This window comes from Schistocerca nitens, chromosome 11 (assembly GCF_023898315.1).
Source record: "Schistocerca nitens isolate TAMUIC-IGC-003100 chromosome 11, iqSchNite1.1, whole genome shotgun sequence".
Lineage (NCBI taxonomy): Eukaryota > Metazoa > Arthropoda > Insecta > Orthoptera > Acrididae > Schistocerca > Schistocerca nitens.
Window position 1 is genome coordinate 111,101,204 of NC_064624.1, and position 24,864 is coordinate 111,126,067.

The 24,864-nt window shown below is 37.6% G+C and overlaps 1 protein-coding gene across 1 annotated transcript in view; it reads left to right on the forward strand.

Moving 5' to 3' along the window:
- LOC126212678 (zinc finger protein 267-like) overlaps positions 1-24,848 on the forward strand; it is a 123,702-nt gene extending 98,854 nt beyond the window's left edge. Inside the window, exons 4-6 of the mRNA XM_049940097.1 lie at positions 4,569-4,640; positions 14,123-14,160; positions 24,047-24,848. Coding sequence (XP_049796054.1) covers positions 4,569-4,640; positions 14,123-14,160; positions 24,047-24,848 — 912 coding nt within the window. The remainder of the gene's footprint in view (positions 1-4,568; positions 4,641-14,122; positions 14,161-24,046) is intronic.
- Positions 24,849-24,864: the final 16 nt, after the last annotated feature.

The following is a 24,864-nucleotide window of genomic DNA, read 5'->3' on the forward strand; positions in this document are numbered from 1 at the left end:
GAGCATGTAATGTGCATGATAAGTAATACCTCAATTGATATTGAGAACAGAATAAAAATATTCGGCAGCATTACTTTTCAATGAGCCTCCATATTACGAGACATTGGGAGAAGTGCAAGGAATTTAACTAACACATTTCTTCAGTGTTTATAGATTTTTCCATCACAGGACAATGGTCACAGACAGCTTACACAACAATGTGAGGGAGTGTAGAAATTCAGAAACGTTAGTGGGTATACTGAGGAGACAAGGACAAGAGCAAAGGTACAGATATGAGAGAGATGATGACCTGTACATTTAAAATGCGTACTGATTTGGGACAAGATTCTACTTGAATGAGATTTTCACTCTGCAGCGCAGTGTGCGCTGATATGAAACTTCCTGGCAGATTAAAACTGTGTGCCCGACCGAGACTCGAACTCGGGACCTTTGCCTTTCGCGGGCAAGTGCTCTACCATCTGAGCTACCGAAGCACGACTCACGCCTGGTACCCACAGCTTTACTTCTGCCAGTATCTTGTCTCGCAGGAGAGCTTCTGTAAAGTTGGGAAGGTAGGAGACGAGATACTGGCAGAAGTAAAGCTGTGGGTACCGGGCGTGAGTCGTGCTTCGGTAGCTCAGATGGTAGAGCACTTGCCTGCGAAAGGCAAAGGTCCCGAGTTCGAGTCTCGGTCGGGCACACAGTTTTAATCTGCCAGGAAGTTTAAAGATTCTACTTGTCACCATGAATGCTCAACATAATATTTGACAGATTAATGGAAATAGCAAGGATCCTAACTTGATAGGGCACATGAAATAACAGTGAGGTTTGTAGTCCAAAACGCTAAGAAGCCAGATGTGTTGACTCTTCCCTCAGGAGTGGTGAAAAGTGACCCAGTGCATACTGGGAATTTGATTTACAACCCTAGACAAGTTTTGATGTGTGGGCACAAACTTACAGCTGGATTTTAAATGAGGCAGCATTAGTACATTCAAAAATCTGAAACTATGAAAATGATTGTTACTTAATGTAGTGTGTCCAGCAATATTAAATTTAGGCTTATATTACAGTTACAGCCCCTGGGTTGGTTTATATACAGAGTTCTAAATTATTGTAAACACAGCTGAGAGAAAATCTCATCTCTATCATCTTTGGTCCATTCTGAGACTCTGATGTCTGGACAGAAAGAAAAAACAAAACGTGTTGGAAATGACATTGTTGGAACAGTGTCATATGCCAGAAAATATTCAAACCAGAGCTGTGAGCATGAGAATTTGTTAACATTACAAATGCAAACAGGATGAAATAGACTGGGGATTTAATTAAAAATTAAGGAAAAGTCGTTCAGTGGATGCAGGAAGCGACACTGTAACTGCAGGCAAACGATAGTGAGTAGAAGAGGAAACGTGCTGACTGCCCTAGTTCAGTAGTTCTGCCGTGAGATGTCATTTGGTCTGCTTGTGACCCACAGAAGTGTGTGTTACAATGGAAAAATCAGCAGACTGACTTATATTGTGGATCTTAGATACTATGTGGAATACAGAGGGGTTTTTTCAAATACGTTTTCTGCTCCAAAACCCTGTATTAGTGCTTTTGTTGCAAATATCCAGCTAACATCCTTGTTTGTCTTACGTACAATGTCAACGAAAATTCACATTTATGTTCAGTTTCTGCAAGAGACAATGAAAGTTCTACAGAAATGTACTGGCAAGCAAATTGTAACTTGTCCGAGCAGAAGTAGTCTTACTGATGGGTGACGATTTTCAACTCGGAGACGTAGAGATACCGAAATGATGCTGCTGTTGGGAGAGAAATGCAACCTCTTATCCATAAGTATTTAGGTATTTCGAAGGTACTATTAGTGTTTACTCTTAGCGCCAGTGTGTTCTTTCAGAACAAAAGCTTTTACTGTATAGTTAGAATGCCTCCCCATTTCATTAACTTTCTGTGAGCCTGTGCTTCTTGTGCAAAGCATCACCAAGAGAATAAAAGTGTGTCCACTAAGTTATTTATCTATCTAATGAATAATCCTGTTGATTCTGGAGAACTATCTGGTCGATAATTGTAGTTGATGATGCCATCGTTAAAAAGTACATCACTTTTATCACATCAACCGCTTTTTATTCAATTTATGACACGAATAGCGTACGAAAATGGCCCATATTCTTCCGGTCTTGTCAACTGCGTTTGATGTTGAGCAAGGAACTCTAGTTTTTATGCCAATAATTCCTAGACACTGCTGGACCTCTTTATTCAGTTGTGTACTGCGCCATAAGAAGTGAATGCAACAAGTGTCATTCTGGCTTGCTCTAGCTGGATAATTACTTGAATCAATATATGCTAGACATCACTGGGAGTGGCATTGTGACTCGAGTATACTAAAATAGAGTGCATACGATTATGCATCAGAGCAACAGATAGGAACACCAGAGCAATGATAGGCAAAGTTATTACTACAATTGTCTGAAGTATATACCCATACATTGACGAAACAAACTTTCAGCAAAGTATTATTGAAATGTAGCTTTCCTTGTGCTTTACTTCATAAAAAATCTGCATGTCTTTGTTTTCATTTTGTCGTTTCCAAAAATAGTTCTTAATTGTTCTACAGCCTCTTGGTTAATTTCACATGAGCATTTGAGATTATTTACTTTTGGAGATGTTTCCGAAGGTTGTTGCAACAACGCGTGCCCCAAACCATGTCTATATCCTTTGAGCTTCTAATTTTCAAGGGCTTGCTATCCAGAGTAAATTCATTGTCACATCACATAGTACATTCTCTTGCTGTTTTTAAATTGGCATTTCTTTAACATAGTGGCAAATATGATTTTCTGTTTTTACTGAATGTACAATGATGTAGGACATTCGACTGAGCCATCTTATGGTTTTCATCTGAGACTTGCTTCTGGAAGAGATTGATTTTGGCATTTGCTGTCCTTAATTTATCACGTAGTCGGACAATTTCCAGTTCCTGGCACATCAACATTGTTTTCATGTGATTACTACTCCGTTCAGTACTGATCTGCACCCTACATTTTCCTTTAGCGGAAGAAGCACTGACAGACATTGAAACTGCAGCTTGTTTACTTTCTTCCTTCCACAGCTTCCCTTTAGCGAGTGCTTGACGGACAATTTTCTTTTGTGTAATATTTTCGACAGATATTTCAGTAAACTGAGAAATACACGAGGAACCACTGAGCCGCTCTGGTTTTAAAAGACCGCCCTTGTCTTACAATTTCAACTTATTTACTGACGATAAACATTTGTTGTTCCTCACTGAAATATGAATCGCACACAAAACAACTCAGTCAGATTGTCTTTCCCAGGAATTGCTGTCAATCATTTTGAAAATTTTTGGAGAACTACAAAATATTTACCTTTAGTTTCTCTTCAGCCACATAAGGTTACTGGATCGAAAAACGTGGACATGTTTTTTTTCCGTTTTCTTCTATAAATAGCAGTAACTATAACTCTCAACACCTCTTTATAATCACAGCGCCGGCCGCGGTGGTCTAGCGGTTCTACGCGCTCAGTCAGGAACCGCGCGACTGCTACAGTCACATGTTCAAATCCTGCCTTGGGTATGGATGTGTGTGATCTCCTTAGGTTAGTTAGGTTTAAGTAGTTCTCAGTTCTAGGGGACTGATGACCACAGATGTTAAGTCCCATAGTGCTGAGAGACATTTTTATAATCACAGCCTTCAACTCTTAACCATTCACTCACAAGTCCGTAAACAAACTCTCAAAATAAGTTGAGGCAGAAGCAACAAATGCCATCCGATTACATGTCAGCTTGAGTCTAAAGTGACAGTGCTACTCGTAGTTCTTGGGTATATGAAGGTGGTACCTGTTCTTTCAGACATGTCCGAAAGGGCTAACTGGCCATTTGACCATCTTCTTCTATGTGGATGCACAAACAGTGCCAGAACTCACGGGAATTGGCAAAAAGCCGCGAGTAATGAGTATAGTGGGTAGGGGCACTATGAATATAGTGTGGGACAATAGGTTGGGAGTGTGGGTCTCGTGGTAGGCTTGCCTGAGATAAGTCCCTGCAGTCACACTATCATCTGTGTCCTTGGTGGCACAGATGGATAGAGCATCTGCCATGTATGCAGGAGATCCTAGGTTCAAGTCCAGATCGGGGCGCATATTTTCAGCTGTCCCTGTTGACTTATATCAATGCCTGTATGGAGCTAGGGGTATTCATTTCATTGTAGTTCTTGGGCTCGCCGCCTTTCCAATCCTACTATGTTAATGCACAGGGAGTAAGCACACTGTCTCTCCTTCTTGCTACGGGCAAACTGTCAGGTTACCAAAGGAAGGATAGGGCTCAGTAAGCACCGTGAAGTACGCTATTTAATGACTGATTATGTGTAAAATTAGTGCAGTATGGCGCAGTGTGAAATTATGGAGATGCATTTTGGCAGAATATCTGCTCATTAAAATATATTTTTTTAAATTTTTTGTGTATATGTGATACAAATCTCTGAAAACTTGTATCATATTTATAAAAAAAAGAAATATTGAGAGCCATGTCATAAGTACAGAGGGGTATAAGCATTTTTAACTGAATTATTTCTTTCTTTCAGTGTCTTGAAGATAACTTGGGAATCTGTCATCCAAACGATTTTATCAAGGAGGATCCTGAACTAAATTTGGAGGTATGTAAAACTGAGCATACTGTAAGCATTTGCATCTCGGATTTATTGCATGTAGGGTGGTAAAAATGTTTTTGTGTAATTGCTTAATGTAAGGAATGCATTACTGTGAGACAGGCACAGATTGAGTTTTTTTGAGCTAAGCGCAATTAATTATTTTACAGTACTGTTGTGCTGTTCCACATGGTCGATTAGCAACTGTTGTTTGATTACTGTTCTGAATAGAATCTGAACAGAATTTGTAACAATGTGTTTAACCATATTTTCAGTGACCCTTCTGGATGTTAAACATTTTGTATAAGTTTAAACCACGAGAGTGCAGATCATTTGAAAAATATTCTTCCTTTCAGTAACTTATGATTCATGGATTGCAGAAGAATACATTGCACATGATTCATCTTTTCAATTAATCATTGATATTTGTCAGTTTGAACCAAAAATTTTCAAAGGTGCCAAAGGTATGAAGTGTGATACTATTTGTATGTGATAGATCACCCTTGCTACATTGATCTTAGAATAGTTGCAGTATGGCTACCTCAGTGGTACATGCTGAATTACTTATAGATTTGTCAGTCACAGAAAAACTCTAGGACCTATGCAGATAAATCCGTGTATTACCTCACCATAGAAGTCATAGCAGGTGCAAATAAATTATCTTCATGGCGCAACCTACAGCTTTGATAAGGTCTGCTTGTATGAAGCATAAAATTTAATCCAGTAAAATAAAATGTTGTGGTATTAATTTTGTCCACTTTGCGTAAGAGAAAGTGGATGGTTAGATTCATAAACTCCTCACAGGAATAAGACATAACTAATATTGGGGAATATAAGGTAGAGTACTGAAAAAATTAAATCCAAAGACTTACTATGCAAGACATTGCACAGTGCATGGCGGTGGGTATGTTCCACCATTGTTAGTCATTTCCTTCCCTTTCCCGCTTACAAGCAGAGCGAGGGAAAGGCAACTGTCTGTTGCCTCCATACAAGCACTAATGTCACTTGTCTTTTTAAAGGACCCTCAGGCACACTGATGTCTGGTGATTGTGCAAGCATACCAGTCAAGGAAAAAAATTATCATGCTAGGGACAGTGCATATGGTATATAAAAAAAGAGTGAATCTGGCATAACTGGTTCCTGCATCACATTTTCTCTTCCCAAATTAAGCAGGCTTCATTCTGTTGTATATGCATGGTGTAATAATAATTTTCTATGGGGCACAGGCATAGTAGTTTTTGCATATGGTATTCACTTTGGAGAATGTGTTCAATATTGAAATCAATTCATTTAGCAAATGTGTTCCTTTACTGTCACTGCTCTGATATTTTCCCACGTTACGTCAGTTCACAATAAGAGGTAGATCGACACCTTGGACTATTAACTTAGTTGTTGGCATTGTGATTCATAAAATCTTCCGTTAGTAAACGTGCCTCTGCATCATTTCCATGTTACTGCCTTCATGCTATTGTGGGGAAAATTAATCTGGAATGCATTAATTTTAATTCCTTTTCGTCCACTATCTTTACAATCCACAGTGCACCAGGAAAAAGTATTTGTCTGTGTTTACAAGTTCACCATCCATGACACTATACTACCCAACAGCAACCTTACATAATTGATCTCCTCCCATTGTTATGTCAAAACTCACAATTTATTGATACACATCTAAGCTCTGTCTTCTAGAATATTACAATCACAAAATCCTATTAATAGTTTTCTGTTTCAGTATACACAAACAGATGATTTCAGAATTAACAAAAGATACTAGATGAAAAAACAGTAAACAGAAAAATAAAGCTATGTCTATCTCTGACAGTTACGGATGATACACAGAGTTTGATGCATTACATTATAGGCAAATATTAGTGTACAAATCACACACTCAAACTTACATTTTGTTTCCTTTACAATACACACTGATCAACATTTACATCTGCAGTATACCTCAAATGCCAGTTCCCAAAATTTTCTCAAAAAGAATGTCATCTGCCCTCCAAGGATTCCTGTTTGAGTACCTGAACCATATCCATAACATGTGTGCTAATCAAAGCTAATAGTAGCAAATCTAGAAGCATGCCACTGAATTGCTTCAATGTCGGACTGATGGGATGTCACATTGTCAAGCATGCATATGTTCCAACAAAAAAAATTTTGGCAAACAGGAATTCAAAAGAGAATATATGAAAATGGTGAGATAAAGCTGGGAAAATGAGATCAAAATCACTACCACACAATTTAAACCTGCGAAGAAGCTACAAAAATCGAATTTTCTGTACTCTGCTTTATGTGAGTTTCAGTTAGACCATGTTGTTATAACCATTAAGGATACAAAAATTCTCAGTGTAAGAACAAGAGAGGAATTTTTTAGTCATTTCAACGTCTCTTGCATATAAAGATTAGATTTCAACCTGTCAGGAAAGAAAGACACATGAATAAATCACTCATCATTAATCCATTTTTCAACAAATTACTCATTCATATACCATGAATTGTAAGAAACTTGCAGACATACTGAAAACCATTATGAGATTCTGCTAACCACAAAGGGAGAGAGAACGCAGGTAGGTCTAGTAGATGCAAGGGAACAAGCATTGGAAACTTTAAATGGTAGCAAACCCCAGAAAATGGCAGGAATTCTTAAAAGTATACAAAAGAATGTTCAAGGCTATAAAAAAGTGTAAACTGGGTCACTTGAAACCAACATAAAAATAACAATTTTTGTCTATTACTTTCACTCAGTTCTCAACTGTGTGCCTCTGAAAGAACAATGAGTTTTGGAAGCAAATCAATTCTGATGAAAAATCATCTGTTGAGGAAGTGAAGGAAATCAGTACTTTGCAAAATAACAAGTCATGTGCAGAAGACAGAAACTCATAGTAGAAGTATGGAGATATGGATACTGAGCAACAGTAATCTCACACAAACAACTGGCAGAATTATGTTAAACATTTGTAAAAGTGAAAAAATTCTAAAGAGTGGAAATGTGCATTAATTGACACTCTTCATAAAATTGAAATAAAACCAGTCTGAATAATTACAGGGAATTTCATTGCATCCAGTTATGTCCAAAATTCCTTACAAAGCCATGCGAAGGCAACTGGATGAACAAGTAGGCCTATTAATAGAAGAGTATAAGGCACGATTTTGCAAACGCAATCGTGTACAGAACAGATATGGGAACCAATGTCAATTTTGCAAAGATGACGATGTGTAAATACTGTGGCAACTTATGCCAAGTGTCAGAAAGGCTTATGATTTGACAGAAAAAGACTTGATTCAGTATGTCAGAGGAATTCAAAATTGACAGGAAAACAGTGGCAGTTACCCAATAGACATAAATGGGTACAACACTAGACATTAAACTGATTGGAGAAATTTCAGAAGCATTTGAAATGCAGAACAGTGTGCAGCCAGAGATCTACGATCCACTCCAACTTAAAATAATTCTGAAAAAGTTATGAAGACATAGGGGAAGGAGATAAGGGAATCCAAATCGAAATTAAAAAATAGCAGAGCATTAACATGAGGTGTATGGCTTTTGTAGACACTCTCTATTCTAAGATACTGTATAGAAGCCAAACTTGTGCTGGAGAAGCTTCACAAAATGTCAAAGAAAACTAGTCGACAAATCATCTGTGAGAAAACTCAGTAATGGACAGGAAGCCTTCAGATAATCTCTCCCTTATAACTTGGTATGAGGAAGTGTCACAAGATACATGCATTAAATATCCACGAGAGATCATCCAATCACCAAGACATATTTATTTATTTATTTATCCTATTCTGACAAGGGCCATCAGGTCTCATTTGCATTGGACCAGGGTTTCCCACATACATCATAGTTACCTAAGAAACAACAATTTTAATATGACAAATAGTTTTGAAATGATATGAGTGTCTGAAGTGGCAATGTAAGTAATACTGACTATGAACTAATAAAGTTAATAATGACAGTACTAGTAGTATTACAGCTGTTGCCACTAATGTGGTGGTGGTAACAGTAGTAATGACAACAATAATAGTGGCAGGTATAAAAAGGATTTATAAATGTACAAGATAGTTTTCTGTTATAGTGAGTTCCATGGAAAGGAAATTTAAGAAGCCTTCACCATCTAAGAATTTTGAGAAAAGAGGAAGATATGGGTGGAGCATAAGTATATGCTTCCATGTCAGTTCAAAGAGCAAGTTAAAAGCAGCCAAACCTGGGTACTTCAGGATGTTTGTAGAGGACACACATTGGTGACTTTCTGTTAATGGATGTGATCTGTATGAACATATTCCTCTTGTTTATCTTCATGATTGTTGGATGTGTGTAAGTACATTATGTGATAAATCAGAGCATGTGTATGCCCCTACTCCACCCAGTTGTCAGTTACATCTGTTGTGTCTTAAAAAGATGTAGTCTTCTCAATTTACAGAACTTGTGGACGTACTTGGTTGGAGCCACATCTCTGACGGAAGTATCAGATGTAGGTCCGTGTCTTGAAATATGTGACAGACTTTGTTATGATGAGGTGGCAGAGATCAAACACCTGCGTGTGCAGTATGAAGTTTAGTGCATGTGGCTACATGGCTCGTGAAGATACTAGTTAGTAGTGACTTTAGGCCAGTGAGGTTATGAGAACAAAGCATACCAGAGTGCATTATGGTAGGGGAGCAAGGTTCCTTGAAGTGAAAGTGAGAGATATCTCCAGGAGGAGGGAGGTTTTGTGGCCAAGGCCACCATGCTTTGCACTGGTCAGTGAATGGTCAACTGAAGACAGGAAGAGAATGTTCCTGAACAGAGCTAGAATAGTCTATGCATAACAACACTGAAAGCAAGATAAATGGAACGACAGACTGCTGTCTTATTATTGGTCCTAATGATGAGTAACCACAGTAATATGATGATAAATTATTAAAGTAGAAATAAAACTGTAAATTATCATCTGAATCAGAGCCTTGTGAGCATATTGAAGTAATAGTGAATTAATGAATAGTATTGGTATTGGAGTTATGAGAATTGATCAGAAAATTAGTACTAAAAATAATCCTAGACAAATAGATAATAATAAGAGAGGAAACTGTTTTAAATATAATATTAGTAAAATAAATTGTTTCTTTGCAAAATAAAGACCTGAAAGTAAACACACACAATTAGGGGCAATAAGAGTTGACAAATTTTTTAGATTCTGAAGTCCAGACAATCCAGTTGATCTGCATTGCAGACTTATCATTCCTATTTTAGTTCTTCACCATTATTCTGCCATCGTTTGTCGACAAGTTTTGCAGCTGAAATCTTGGGATCACACTGTTCAAAATCTTCTGTCTTTCAAAAGTGATATCCTCGCTTATTGTCAAACCTAACTTCAGGAGTTTCTGGCTCAAAAGCTTGTCAGCTGATATGGAATCATTAAAACAAAAAATCTATTTTAGAACTGCTACTGGAATAACTCTTTGCTGCAGAAAGTACTGTGATTCATGGTCAAACAAAAATGACTGATTGAGAAGCAGGAAAGAAAAATTCTCAGGAAAATATTTGGACCAGGTTTCTGTGAACGAATTTGGATATGGAGTCCCTTTAGAGAGATTTATAGACAGACAGAAACAATAACAGATAGCTTTAGATAAAAAGTGATAAAATTTTTTGGATGCATCACAGGATGACTGTCGACAGGCTCACAAGGCAGATCTTTGAGGTAGCAAGCACTAGCAAAAGCAATTCAAAATTGGTCATAGGTACAGAAGAAGTTGGACTCTCACAAAATAACATAATAAATCGAAAAAGAGTCAAGAAAGACCATGAAACATACTTAAACAGCAACACATGGAAAACAGAAATGGATATAAATATTTGGAAGACCACAAGAGAGACCACAGAGGACATACACTATGTGATCAAAAGTATCCAGACAGCTGCCTGAAAAATGGCTTAAAAATTCGTGGCGCCCTCCATCAGTAATGCTGGAATTGAATATGGTGTTGGCCCATCCTTATCCATGGTGACAGGTTTCATTCTCGCAAGCATACGTTCGATCAGGTGCTGGAATGTTTCTTGGCGAATGGCAGCCCATTCTTAACAGGTGTTGCACTGAGGAGAGGTATCGATGTCAGTCGGTGATGCCTGGCATGAAGTCAGCATTCCAAAACATCCCAGAGGTATTCTAAAGGATTCAGGTCAGGTCTCTGTGCAGGCCAGTCCATTACAGGGATGTTATTGTCGTGTAACCACTCCGCCATTGGCCGTGCATTATGAACAGGTACTCGATTGTGTTGACAGCTGCAATTGCCATCCCCAAATTAGTCTTCAACAGTGGGAAGCAAGAAGGTGCTTAAAACATTAATGTAGGCCTGTGCTGTAATAGCGCCACACAAAACAACAAGGGGTGCAAACCCCTCCGTGAAAAACATTGACACCATAACACCAGAACCACCTCCGAATTTTACTGTTGGCACTACACACACTGGCAGATGATGTTCACCAGGTATTTTCCATACCCACATCCTGCCATTAAGTCACCACATCGTGTACTGTGATTCTTCATTCCACAGAACAATTTTCCACTGTTCAATTGTGCAATATTTTCGCTCCTTACACCAGGCGAGGCATCGTTTGGAACTTACCTGCGTCACGTGTGGCTTATGAGCAGGTGCTCGACGGTAAAATACAGGTTTTCTCACCTCCCACCTAACAATCATAATACCTGCAGTGAATAATGATGAAGTCTGGAATTCCTGTGTGATGGTCTGTATAGTTGTCTGCCTGTTACACATTACGGCCCCCTTTAACTGTCAGCAGTTTCTGTAAGTCAACAAACGAGATCAGCCTGTACTCTTGTGTGCTGTATGTGTCCCTCCACGTTTCCACTTCACTATCACGTCGGAAACAGTGTACCTAAGTACGTTTAGGAGTGTGGAAATCTGGCATACAGACATATGAAATAAGTGATACCCAATCACTTGACCAAGTTCGAAGTCTGTGGGTTCTGCAGAGTGCCCCATTCTGCTCTCTCATGATGTCTGATGACTACAGAGTTCACTGATATGGAGCACCTGGCAGTAGGTAAGAGCACAATGCACCTCATATGAAAAGCTGATGTTTTTGGGAGTGTTTGATCAAAAGTATCCACATTGTGTATGTAAAGAAATTGGCAAGGATGTAGGAATAGGAAGAAAATTTTAAATTTAGACACTATCTCCTAAAAGTTAATGTATGAAATAGTAATAATGATAATAATGTAATCTGGAAACATCTCCCATAATTATCAGTGTGAGGAGATTAGCAATAGTCATAGGTATCTGATTGTCAGTAGATTTCACAGAAGTAATTTGCAGTAGCAGCTTCTTCTTTTTAATATGCTGTGTGTCACATTCTGCAACCCTCTAGACAATATGATTTGTGGAATACAATGTGTAGATCCAAGAATGAGTGAATGAATGAATGAATGAATGAATGAATGAATGAATGAATGAATGAATGAATGAATGAATGAATGAATGAATGAATAACTAACTAACCTACCTTCCCACCCTGTCTCTGACCAGGATATAGGCTACCATGTGATTTCACACTGAAAGATAAATTAAATTTATCAATGAAATAAAAAAATGAAGAAATAAATTCAGCACAAGAAAACAGAGTAGGATTACCCTATTTTACTGAAAGGGAAGTGATAGCTGTGTAACCAGATCGTGCGTAGGTTCCAAAAAGGTTATATCCTGGACACGAATAAAGATACAAATGTAGGATAACTTTATTTTCAGATGTATAGCTACAAAGCTTTTATTTGCAGAAGAACCTTTAAATTTATCATGAGTACATCTTCAATATGCATGCATGTGTAATAGGGTACTTTTTACAATTTGATTTAAGTTCAGTGTTTTCATTTACTTTTGACAAGTTCACTATTCCCTCAACTGGACACACAACAAACATTGAGGCAATAGACTTGTCCCATACTTACTGAAACACATTTGGAGTTCTTGTGCTCAAAGTTGTTTTTTTTTTATTTAGTGAACCTTAAGTTACTGCATGGCAAGGCAAATAGATGGAGCCTGCCACAAGCCCTGACAAAAAAAATGACATAATGTGAGATCAGACAAAATTCAAGGTTGGCAGGTGAATGTGAGACGTGTATGCCCCTTATGGCTGATACATGAATAAGGCAGCTTATTGTTAAAAAGTGCTCTTTCATTCAGGTGCCAGTGTGGTGATGCTCCATCCTGGTGAAAAATGATTTTTTTTCTCTGGATATTTTCTTTGCATCTATCTCGAAACATTTTGTTATTTCTATTTATGTCAAAATTTCATGTGTTGCGAAGTTCCGTGCTGTACTGATTACATTCCTCATTAATAACATGAAAGTGTTGCTCCATTAAATTACATAAGTTGAATAACAAATCATGACCACCACCAAGGAACGGTTTCTTTTTCCAATTCACAATACATTATCCTTGTCTTTGTTATTACTCATTTTCAATGCAGTTGTTATTTTTTAAAAATCAATTAATTGATTTAGTTACCATAATTCAACTTACTGTCAGAGATGACTCAGTCTTTCTTGTTATTGTGAAATAGTTTGTTTAATCTGACATGATTCTCATCAGGTGATCATCTTCGGGTTTGCTGACTGAATTTCTGGATTATCCTTGATGTTAAAGGTTTTCTACTAGGCTCCAGTAACAAACTTGTTTTAGTGCTATTGTGGCTGTCCACATTCTGATTGCTTCTTCATATTTATTCACTGTATACTGGCTGTTTATAATTGGCCACCTGAATTTATCTGCAGTTGTATTAATCCCTCCCCTGCTGTGAAATGTATGAAAGCACATTTCTTCATTTGGAGAGAACACTGTCGTCATGTTGACCATGTTGTTTATTTCCTATTTATGATACTACACAAATCTTTGTCATTTATATGCCTATAAAATAAAACCACTTCATGTAATAATTCCTATCGCTTTCATGTCAAGCTGTACTCCTGAATTTCCTCTGTGGATGAAACTGATGGGACATTTAACAACTTTGATGTTCCCTGCAGTGAGCTATCTCAAGAGAATGGCATGATATTGAATGCTGCAGTTGTGAAAAAAATACATTTAATAGCAGTTCAGATAGATATTTCTTCAGTTCTTTCCTTTGCCAGTTTCATCAATAAAAATGGGACGATTTTTTACATTTTTCTCTGGTACTTTGCCTAACTGTATGTGCCCGAGAGGTGAAAGGTATTTCAGGCATTTAATTTTGAAGTATCAAGTAGGAAATTTGTTTCCAAATAAATCAATGTTTCTATAGTTACTTGCACAGCTAAGAACAAAGTGCTGAAATGAAGTGTTAATTTTCACGTATAAATTTCTTCAATAACTGCTACATTTATGTAGTGTCTCTTTGATAATACTATTTCCAAGTATTGTTTGGAACATTCAGATGTTAGTGGGTGTTAATACAATTTTATTTGTTTACTGTTTCATCAGTTTTAAATAACCAGTAATTCTTTGTACTATTTCAGGTGGCAGCCTCAATAAGAAATGCATCTGATAGTTTAAGGTATGTTTTTATTATTCACTGCAGAATTTTTTGAGCAGTATAAATTTTTAGTTACTCCATGTGAAAGGAAAACAAACAATAACCCCTAGGGACAAAAATACCATAAGTTATTTTTAAAAAGTTCTGTTTTTGGAGTTCTATTTTTTCTATATATTACCCATTTGCAGTATATACTGACTACAGCAACATTATGCATGTTATCAGAGAAAACACTGCTATATCTACTATTCTGTTATTACAGAAGATTAAAAAGATGGTTTCAAATGTTACAAGGTACATCAGTCCCATTTATAACAGTGGTTTGCAATAACTGCACAAACAGAACAAATAAAGCCATTTATGATTAACTGTCAATCCAAGCTTTCCAATAATGAGAGTAGATGCAAGGTGAAGCATTAATTTTATGTTCTTAAAACATATCAGTTTCTCAGATTTACTGATCACTCAAGAATGTTGTTTACTGCTGGCCCCACGATGCCACATGTCACCTTTTGTTTTGTGGGTTTGACTTAGCAGAAGTTGTAAAGAAATACTAGTTTTGTCCACATTGCTGGCATAAGATACAGCAAACTTTTCTCTCACTTGGTCAAATTCATGCAACCAATGCTTGCCCCCTTCTTCATCAACATTATTCATTTCATTGCGTATCACAGCCAACAAACAAAACAATTGAAGTCTGTTTTGAATGTCTAAATTTTCTGCAGTCTCATTTGTTGTTCACTGAATTATATTTCCACTTACAGGTAAATTGGAGGTGCACATATAGCTGAAGCACTGTAAAAGTAAAAGTTCAGCATCTTCATATATAACACTGTGAAGTCACTTCAGCATGCACCTGGAACACAGAGCAGCAGAATTAAGAACATTTCATTTAAGTAGTGTACATAATGTAGATTTGCTGAGTCTAAACCTTCTTCCAATTGTGCTGTTTTTCAATACATCATATTCTGCTTCCTGCAGAATTTTTAGTTTCACTTGCTTATCTATTCTTTGTGCTTCCTACAGCATGACAACCCTTTCACTTCTTGGAACTCAATGTTACTACTACTGGCTCTATTTAAAGGATATAAAAGCACATCTCAACATGTAATTGCACTTGTTGATGGAATCTAGTTTTTCACGCTGTTTGTGTGACAATTGTTTTCCTTGTTGGTGGTGATTGTTGAGCAATGTTGTGCACAAAGGTCAGCCAGAGAAACATTAGGAAAAAAGAAAAACATTGACAATTCAGGTTTAATGAAAGATGTAATGATGCTACAGACTAAAACACAGTTCATAATTCATGCTGACTGAAATTTGTTAACCAGTAAAACATTGTATAATATCATGAACATCACTGCCAGTACTGATATTCTGCTGGTGTTAACCAAGTGTTCACCTCAAGTGAGTTCATGTTAAGCATGATGTTAGATATATACATGATGGTTCATTATTATTGATAAGTAAAAATATTACAAAGCAGTTATGTTAGTAACACATTCTATAAAACAGCTGGTTTCTGTGTCTGTTCTTTAATAAAAGAGTGTACTTCTTTTATACAAAAGTGCAGGTGAGGTGTCAGCAGCTGTATAGTGCAACTATTGTAATTGAAAATGACATGGATGTCATACAAATTCAATGTGATGGGTACAGGCTTATGGCCTACCATGTAGATCAAGTAAGAGGAAAGGGTGAGTCGTTATATATACAAACCCTGGAGTCAAGTTTCAGCCTCTTCGGATTAATGAATTTTTGGGTGAACAACTCTTTGACTACTGTGTCAGCAATGTGGATTGGGAATCAAGCTTGTTGTATTCACGGTTTACAGGCCACCATCATGTTCGTAAATTTCATAAAGCAGCTGTAGTCAGCTTTAGTAAGGCAATGAAGGCTTAACTGGTGAGTCATCTTTTGTGATTTGTGAGAAGCTACTAACCAAGGACACCTAGAATCCCCTATGTCTGAATATGGGAAATCTAACACAGTACAATTCCCCAAAAGGACTTAGTGCACACATTGCAAATTTGGCTGATTTGGGAGCACAACTGATAGTTATTTATCTGGCCATGACAGTAAAATGAATATTGATCAGTTGTGCTCAGATCATTGGAGGAAACTATTGTCATCACAGAATTAGAGGGAAATTACAGGACAAATGTTATCAGTAGGTATATAAGGGGCACAGTGTGGATGGACAGTTAAACTTTGTGTTAATAATTTTCCTAGTATTCTTATTCTGTAAACCAACACAATACAGACTGGAAGTAAGAGCAAGGGATGAATAACTCCTTGGACTTAATTATCTTGTGCAAGGTAGGGAGAGCTCTACCTACATCAGAAGACAACAAACTGTGATAGTGAAATATTCTGCTATACGGTCTGTAGTGCACAATCAGATCTTCCTTTATGCTCAGTAAAGCTCTTTTTTCCTGTCACAAGATGTTCTCATTCCAAATTGTAGCTATGCCTTTTTAGTGTTTGAACTGTAGTAGCCACTTGACCTGTTGTGTAGGAAGGCTGGACTGATAAGGTTGCAAAATAATTTTTAGGAAAAAATTCAATTCTGCATTTACTGTGTATATCCATGGTAAACATTTACCATTTTTCACCTAGTAAATGCTCACAGATGAGTGTGACTGCTGTGTCTAGATCTAAACCTGTTGCTTGCGAAGCACTGTGAAATAAGAGATTAATATCTGTGGTTAGGCCTATATGATAAGCATCACACACCCTTCAGCAATGTTCTGAGGTGAGTCACACAGTTGTTTTGAAAGCACTGGATTTCTGCGGTATCCTAGCAATGGATTCTCTGGTATCATAGCAATGGACTGACTGCTGTACCTGGAATTCAACCAATGTGATGATTCCATTTGGTATCTCCACATATTTCTACACTCCAGAATTTATGAGAGTAGTGATAGGATACTATGTTTCTCCTTTTTGTGAAATACACTGTTTTTAGTCATAATGTTGGAAGCTAGCTGGAATCCTTGCACCATTTCAAAATATTATCTAGGTACAAGTTGATACATTATTTTAAGTTCTTTATAATTGACAGAGCTAGTAATTATATGTGCCTGTACAGTTGTGGATAGTTTTGCCTTTTATCTGTCTTGGCTATGAAACTGAGTCAACAATACTGTTAATTATAGTTTACCTACATTTCTATATTCTTATTTATAATAACTTCTACTGGTGCATTACTCTTCTTTTCTCTGTATTCACCTGACCAGAAATGTTTTTCTTCCTCCCATGCACCACACTAATTCCCACAATATCAAACTTCAACTTATCCATTTCTCATTTCATGTTCTGTGAGTCGCGTAATCAATCAAAGGACTTCACATTCCACACTCTGACTTGTAGCGATATTGTTTCTTTCACCCAATGATATCCACGAGAGTAGCCCCCTCCCAGAGATCTTATTGGGAATCTATATTACTACTGGAATATTTTACCCAATTTGATGTCATGATCATTAAACTATACAGCAGAGCAGCATGTGGTTATAACAGGTGTAGTTCCCCTTGCTTTTAGCTGTTCACAGTACTAACATAGCAAGGTCATGTTGGGTAATGGTACAAGACTAAATTGTATAATCATCCAAACCATTCTGCATTTACATCTACATAGATACTCTGCAAGCTAGCATATGGTATGGTGGTGGCTGGTACCTTTACTACTAGAAAGACCTGCCATCCATCTTCATTAACCACATGTTAGTTTGTGGACCCTCCCTAGATATCCTTCCATTGCAGTTTTATGTACTTTATGTGTCTGTCTGTTTTGGTAAGGCATGCATGTCACCTCACTATGCCAAGTTAAATGTTTCATATGGTAAGTGGGTGCCACACAACTGAAACATGTGAAATAATTTAGCTATAACCAAAAAGTCACAAAATTAGGAAATCATGACATTGTGCGGTGGAGATACTGATAGACTTTTTAATTGTACACTTGATATCATATATTCTGGTGGTGGTGGTTAGTGTTCAACATCCCGTCGACAACGAGGTCATTAGAGGCGGAGAGCAAGCTCGGGTTAGGGAAGGATTTGGAAGGAAATCGGCCGTGCCCTTTCAAAGGAACCATTCCGGCATTTGCCTGAAACGATTTAGGGAAATCACGGAAAACCTAAATCAGTATGGTCGGAGATGGGATTGAACCGTCGTCCTCCCGAATGCGAGTCCAGTGTGCTAACCACTGCGCCACCTCGCTCGGTTATCATATATTCTGACTACTTACTTTAGTAAGTTATTGGTTATCATAAGTTATTTTTTGGAAGTTACACACGAATTATGATTGGCTGATAGAAATGAGGCAACACATACTTGAGGAAAATTATGAATAACTCAAATGGTAAGCTGCAGTTGAGAAATATAATATTAAACTCAAGTTCATAAGGGTTAACAGTATGTGTAACTGCTCATGTAATCAGCTTTCAGATGATGCCATAAGTCCCAAATATCACAAGCTTTGTTGTACTGTGTCATTTAAGGGACAAGAACTCCATGGGTAATACCAGAAAGCTGCATATGAATCAGGAACATAAGTGTTGCAACAGTTGTACCAACTTGAACCATGACTGTCCAGCAATAGACTAGGATATCTGCGTGTCACTCACTTTTGTTATGCAAAGGTTGTTCCAATGAGACATCTTGGTATATTGTGTTGGAACTTTCACTAGCAAAGTCTTCAAGAACACATTTGATGGTGACTTGGTGGTTGTGGTAGCTGATGGGGGTGTTACTTGATGTTTTACTCTATCCCAACAGAACAAGATATACAATACTTGAAACCTAAAGCCACCACCATTCTCATTGGAGTAAAAACATAAATGAAATAACAACTGTCAAAATAATGAGACTTGATGCTTCCAGAGCATCAGGTACAAATGCCCTATCTCATGAATCACAAGTGGACTCAGCCCCTAGATGCAAACATTGATGGTTTTGTGTTGGAACCACCGAGTTCCACAGTGAAAACCCAAAAATTGTCATCTCCCTAATCAAGTGTAGTAATGACACAAAAGCTTATCATTGATTTAATTACTCCTATACTGCAATGGAACATTCATAGTTTGATAGCACATGTGAAGTAAATGAAACTTTTTATTTGTAGACGATCACAGTATTTCATGTGAGTCACTCTGTAAATGTTTCAATACTCCCATGCTGTCAGGGCACAGTATCTGACTGGTTTCCACTGTGGACAACCTGTGTTTTTGCTGTGTGTGAGGCATAAGTGAGGCTAAGTGAGGACTGAGATCAGACACTAGCTGTATGAATTCTTAGGGGAGTTACTCAATGATAACAATAGATTTTGTTTTGATTTGCCAAGATCCTCTTTGCAAGAAGCAATGCTAATATTATCCTAAAATTTTGCCAGCCATTTCATTTGTAGTAGATATTAATGTCAGTAATATGCAGGTGTAATGCCAGCATCTCCTGGTGGGTTGTGAGATGAGCTATGTCTTCTAAATACAATTGCTAGAATTTATTTCAGCACAGTTATTTGTTTTCTCACAACTAATCTCTCATCCTGCTTAATTATAACTGTAACCTACACACATAGGCATGTCAAAAGGAGGTCACTGAGGTGGGTACCACATAGAGCAAACAGAGGATTGTTTTACCATCTGCTGATATTCAAAAAAGCTTACATCTTGCGAGACTATGATTATTGCAAGGTAGATTCACCACACTGTTGGTGCATTTGTCCTGTTGTGGAAGTAAGTGTCAACCCACAGTATTCACCATCTGCAAGGCTTGGTGATAGTTCCAATGTTGTTCATCTACAGTGAATATTTAGCACAGAACAGCTGTCTACATCGTTTCTTTTGTCATCTGGGTCAACAAAAATATGAGTAACAATGAGGAGGATTTATTATTGTTGTGATAGCCCATAAAACTCCTGTATCAGGCAGGAACAAACCTAAACACCAGAGGGGAGAAAAGGAGGTAGCTCAGACAGTTTGTGGGGCGGCGGAGTGAATTTAGCATTGAATTGAAAATTATTGCTGCATTAATGTTTGCTTGCGGTCAATTTCGAGCTTTAGAATGTTGTTAATACTGTCTTTCGCCGTTCTCATCACTGGCTCTCTATTTACTTTGTAGACCCCCAGAAAGCGGTTTGACAAAACCTGAAGCCTGTAAATAGAGTTCCTAGTGCCCACTTTCTTGAGATTACAATTATTATAGCTGCAGCTTGTAGCTCTGTAAAGTCAGGAAGTTGTTCGGGATTTCTAAACAAAGACGACTTTCCAAAATAGTTGAGTATATTCTCAAAATCACAAATATACACACAAATATCCCTCCAACCTAACTAACAGAACAGTTCAGAGTCTATCGCGCCAATGCAACTATAAATGTCCTAAATAATTGTTGAAATGAATGCTCGCCATAATTTGATGAAATATCTCATCAAACGCCACGCTATATTAGTAGTAGAATGTCTGTCCCGCGACGGCACGTGAAAATACGACAATACGCACACTGAGGCTAGATAATGAAAGTCGTTCCCGAACTAACACTTTACTTGAAACGCTTTACTGGTTACGCGCATCTCGAGTAACAGAATACGGCACCCGAGGCTGTTAGTAGCACTGATCCTGGCGCGGCGCGATTCCCGACACAGATGGCGTGTCATTCAGCGTCTGGAGAGAACTGGGGCCTAGGCTTCCTCGCACAGTGCTCTTATATATATATCCGCGGTGCGGACCGCTGAGGAAATGCTCGATCAAATCGGCTGGCTCGACTAGCCGCTAGGCTAGTAACGCACCACTTCAAGTTACATAATAAATTTTAGCTTCTCTTGCTGAAGGCTGATGAAGCTTCTAATTTAACTGTGCATTCAGCACGCAGGGAAGTATTGATAATAAATTTTTGACGTGGCTAACTTTAATAGCTTAGGCGAGAGAATTAATTTAATTGCACTGCACGCAGCAGATGGGCTCTGAACTGTCCCTTTTGAGATCCGCTATCGCTCTAATTTTAAAGATATTTGAAAGAAACTTTTGACAGCTTCATCATCATAGCGGACCTGCAACCTATTAAAATCTAAACATCCTATTATGATTTATAAGCTCACTTAATCTATCTTGCTTCCTCTAGTTTTGAGATGAAAACCACAAAATCATGAATTTACACTAAAATCTTAATTTATGAAATCCAAAGTACTATTTTTATTAAATCATTATGGAAGATGAATCTAAATATAAATTCTTAAGTCTCTAGCTCTTTTCTGTGCCGCCAATTATTTTTATAGAAAAACGTCCAAATAAAGGAAACGGCTGAAGTTATCAAGCTGATATTTAACACACATTAATTTATCATTATTCCAGACATACTAGGAAAGTTTTATGTCATTTGCTTGATTTTTAAGGTATTGCGCAACATCTATGACGTCAGAGCTAGCAGACTGACTAACACACAATGGAAACTGATGTGAATTTGCGGCAGCGTGAGTAGGCTGCTTCCCTACAAGTTTTCATGTGATGCCACAAGAAAGCTAGATATGACTTATTATTTTCAAGTAGTGCTACATAACAGCTGAACTAGTAGGAAAATTTCAGCTTTATGCGAGAAAGCAACTGTGCCTCTTCTACTGATCCCAAGGGAAAATGATACATTGCACAATAATTACTGTAATGTGGCCCTCACCAACATTAAGCCAAATGACAAGAAAAATTCTATCAGCATGTGTCATACCTGTCTGTAGATTCCAACAAACTGAGCACTCACATTCAGTGTACATTTGAAGGATATTGCTCCATCCTGAGAATGTGAATGGCTATAATACGCTGCCTTTCCCTAATCAGATAATATGTTGGAATAGTGTGTAATTGTGGCTGTGTCCGCCTTGTATATGTGTTCATTGGAGTGTTTGGGGAAAGTTAGTACCTGCCATCTATACCATCTGTAAGCTTTGAAAGTGGGAGGTGTTTCCAGGCACTATGATAATGGGCACATCAGGCACCTACTCTTATAATATGGCCTATGTGGAAGTAACTGTGTAAGTAATATACCTACATAGGGCATACCGAAAAGGTTTTTTTTTAAATTCAGCATGCAGTACTGTTGTCAGTGGGATATAATATTCTACATTAACTTAGTGTCTGGAGATTTTAGACAGAAGCCCATTTTACTGAGACTTTCTTACAGAAAGTTTTCTGATGTATGGCATTATTGACACAGTGTATAACTGTTCTACGCAATGTAGTGATTAACTGCAAAGGTTTTTATTAATCACATAGAAAATAACTTCTACTGTAGTCTGATTAAAACTACTTGGTAGCTGATGTGTGTCACTTGCCACTGCAATATTGCTACATCCACTACCAGCTACATTGCTTGGTTATAGGTAACTCACAAACACAGCTGATTTTAAGTGACGTATGACTGAAATGTGGCAGATGACAGGTTTTGTAGCATTGAAACAAATTCGTGTCCTAACCTTGCCACAACTATGTGATCTGCAGTATATCTGAGGAAACAGCGATCAACAATCTGCAGCACAATTGAGATCATGATCATTTTGTTCAGAGCTTTTAAGGCTAACCTGTATGACCGAACTGAAGACTGAAATATTTCTTAGTATGTTTCTTTGCACAACCATCTTCTGCAGCAAAGTTTCAGTTTTTGATGAAAGCAGACTAATTTCTCACTGTCATTGGTTACTTGAAACCATATATCCATCAAAAAGCAAAACAGTCAAAAGCAGCAATCAGGATAGAATAATAGCACAGAAGTATGTGCATGCTCCTACCCAACCGCAGCCATATCCAACTCAATTGACCTCATTGGGAAGCTCAAAGATGTCCATTTTCATTGTGATGTAATGGGGTAGCTGCAGGTGGAATGATTGGACCCAGATATCACACGGATGGACCATGCACCTACTGCAATTACTTGCTCTCAGAAGACTATGGTAGAATTTGCTGTACATGATTCGTGCTGATGTCACCATTGATGCGTGTGTTTGATTCAGTCAAGGATGTTTTGGAACTCCAGGGGACCAGATATTGAGGAGTTGTAAAGATAACTTTGATCGGGAGGCTGTAAATGCATTGGCATCCTCCCTGCCACACAGTATGTCAATTAGAAAGGGCTACACGTAAGCTGTGCTGCTGACAATACATATGTAATGTTGGAATAATTTGTGTGTGTCATTCACATTTGTTCATCAGTCTGGAAATTTATGTATGTGTTCCTTCATTTATTGACCTGACATTATCTCTTATATATGTACAGGTGTTGTCCACATGGTTGATGGCCATACCACCTAGCCAGTAAGAAATGTGATGTTGGTGGTAGTTGGTGATCAATTTGGAGTCAAACAAAATGCCATGCTTTATTGCTTTCTGAAATAAATTGATCATTGGTGGTTTTAAGAATTTCTACACAAAGCCTAACGTGTTCTCCAAAACAAAGAAAAATCCACATGGAAAGAGTGATAGGTTTTTATTTTAAAATCATAGATTACTCTTTTTTTTTGTTTCCCTTTATCTTTTGGTGGATATTTTCATGTCAAAAGCTAGAGGATATTATTTCTAATAAATGTAATAATTCGGTGTAAAAGATTGTAGAACAGTATTTTAAAATTACTGCAAGACTTTTAATAATAGAATCTACTAGTGAATAAGGGACCCTAGTCAGCACTGCATGAGACTGGGCGTTATTCAATTTCCTGTGATCATTTTCTTTATAAAAATGTTTCATATTAGGAAAATTCTATCATTCTGGTAGAATTTCATGAGAATTTTAAATCACTTACATTTACTGAATAAGTTATCTGTGATGGCCATACATTTTTATCTTTTGGTTTATAGGCCCGAATTCTGTGGATGGTGAAATATTAATTTGTATTGTGTAAATCAACATTTCACACCTCTTTCCTCCTTCCTCAGTTTCATTCAAAGTGCTGGTGACAGCTGTGACGTTTCATATCAAGAAACATTACATCAAGGAGTAGTCAATGAAAAGCTGGAGAGAGATGCAGAGAAGTCAACAGATTTCAGTGTGTCTCACAACCATACCAAAATACAGACTTCACAAGAAGACAGCTTATGTGGCACAAGATTAAGTTGTAGCATCACGGAAAAGGAATTCCATAAGTTTAACTGTAGTTTCTGCCTACAGAGCTTCCCTTCAAAATACAGACTCATAATGCATGTCTTCATCCACATTGACGGTGTGCAGGCACCTTCATATGTGTGTAAGTCATGTGGTGAGGTATTGCCCACTGATGACTGCTTGAAAGAACATTTGAGAATGACTGAGGGTGACAAAGCATTATCTGCTACCAACAGTAAGAAACTTAAATGCAGTGATGATCATGAAAACAATATCTCCGAGTGTGTAAGAGAAGGAATCATGGAACAGACTGAAAAGCCCCCTTCATACAAGGCACCCAGGAAAACTTTTAAAAAATCCTTTAATGACCCATGTAATACACATACTGTGAAAGAAGCTGAAGAGAAACTTGAAAGACGTAATGACTGTGGAATTTTATGTACAAGTGACCATGTTCATGTCCACACTGTGCTAAGTGCAAAGAGACATCACAAATGTGATGTTCGTGGTAAGATGTTTACTCTGTTACGGAATCTTAAGAAACCAGCTCAATACACTCTGGAGAGAGACTACACGAATGCGAAGTTTGTGGAAAATCGTTTACTGAATGGGGCAGTCTCAAGAAACAAGAATTAATACACACTGGGATGAG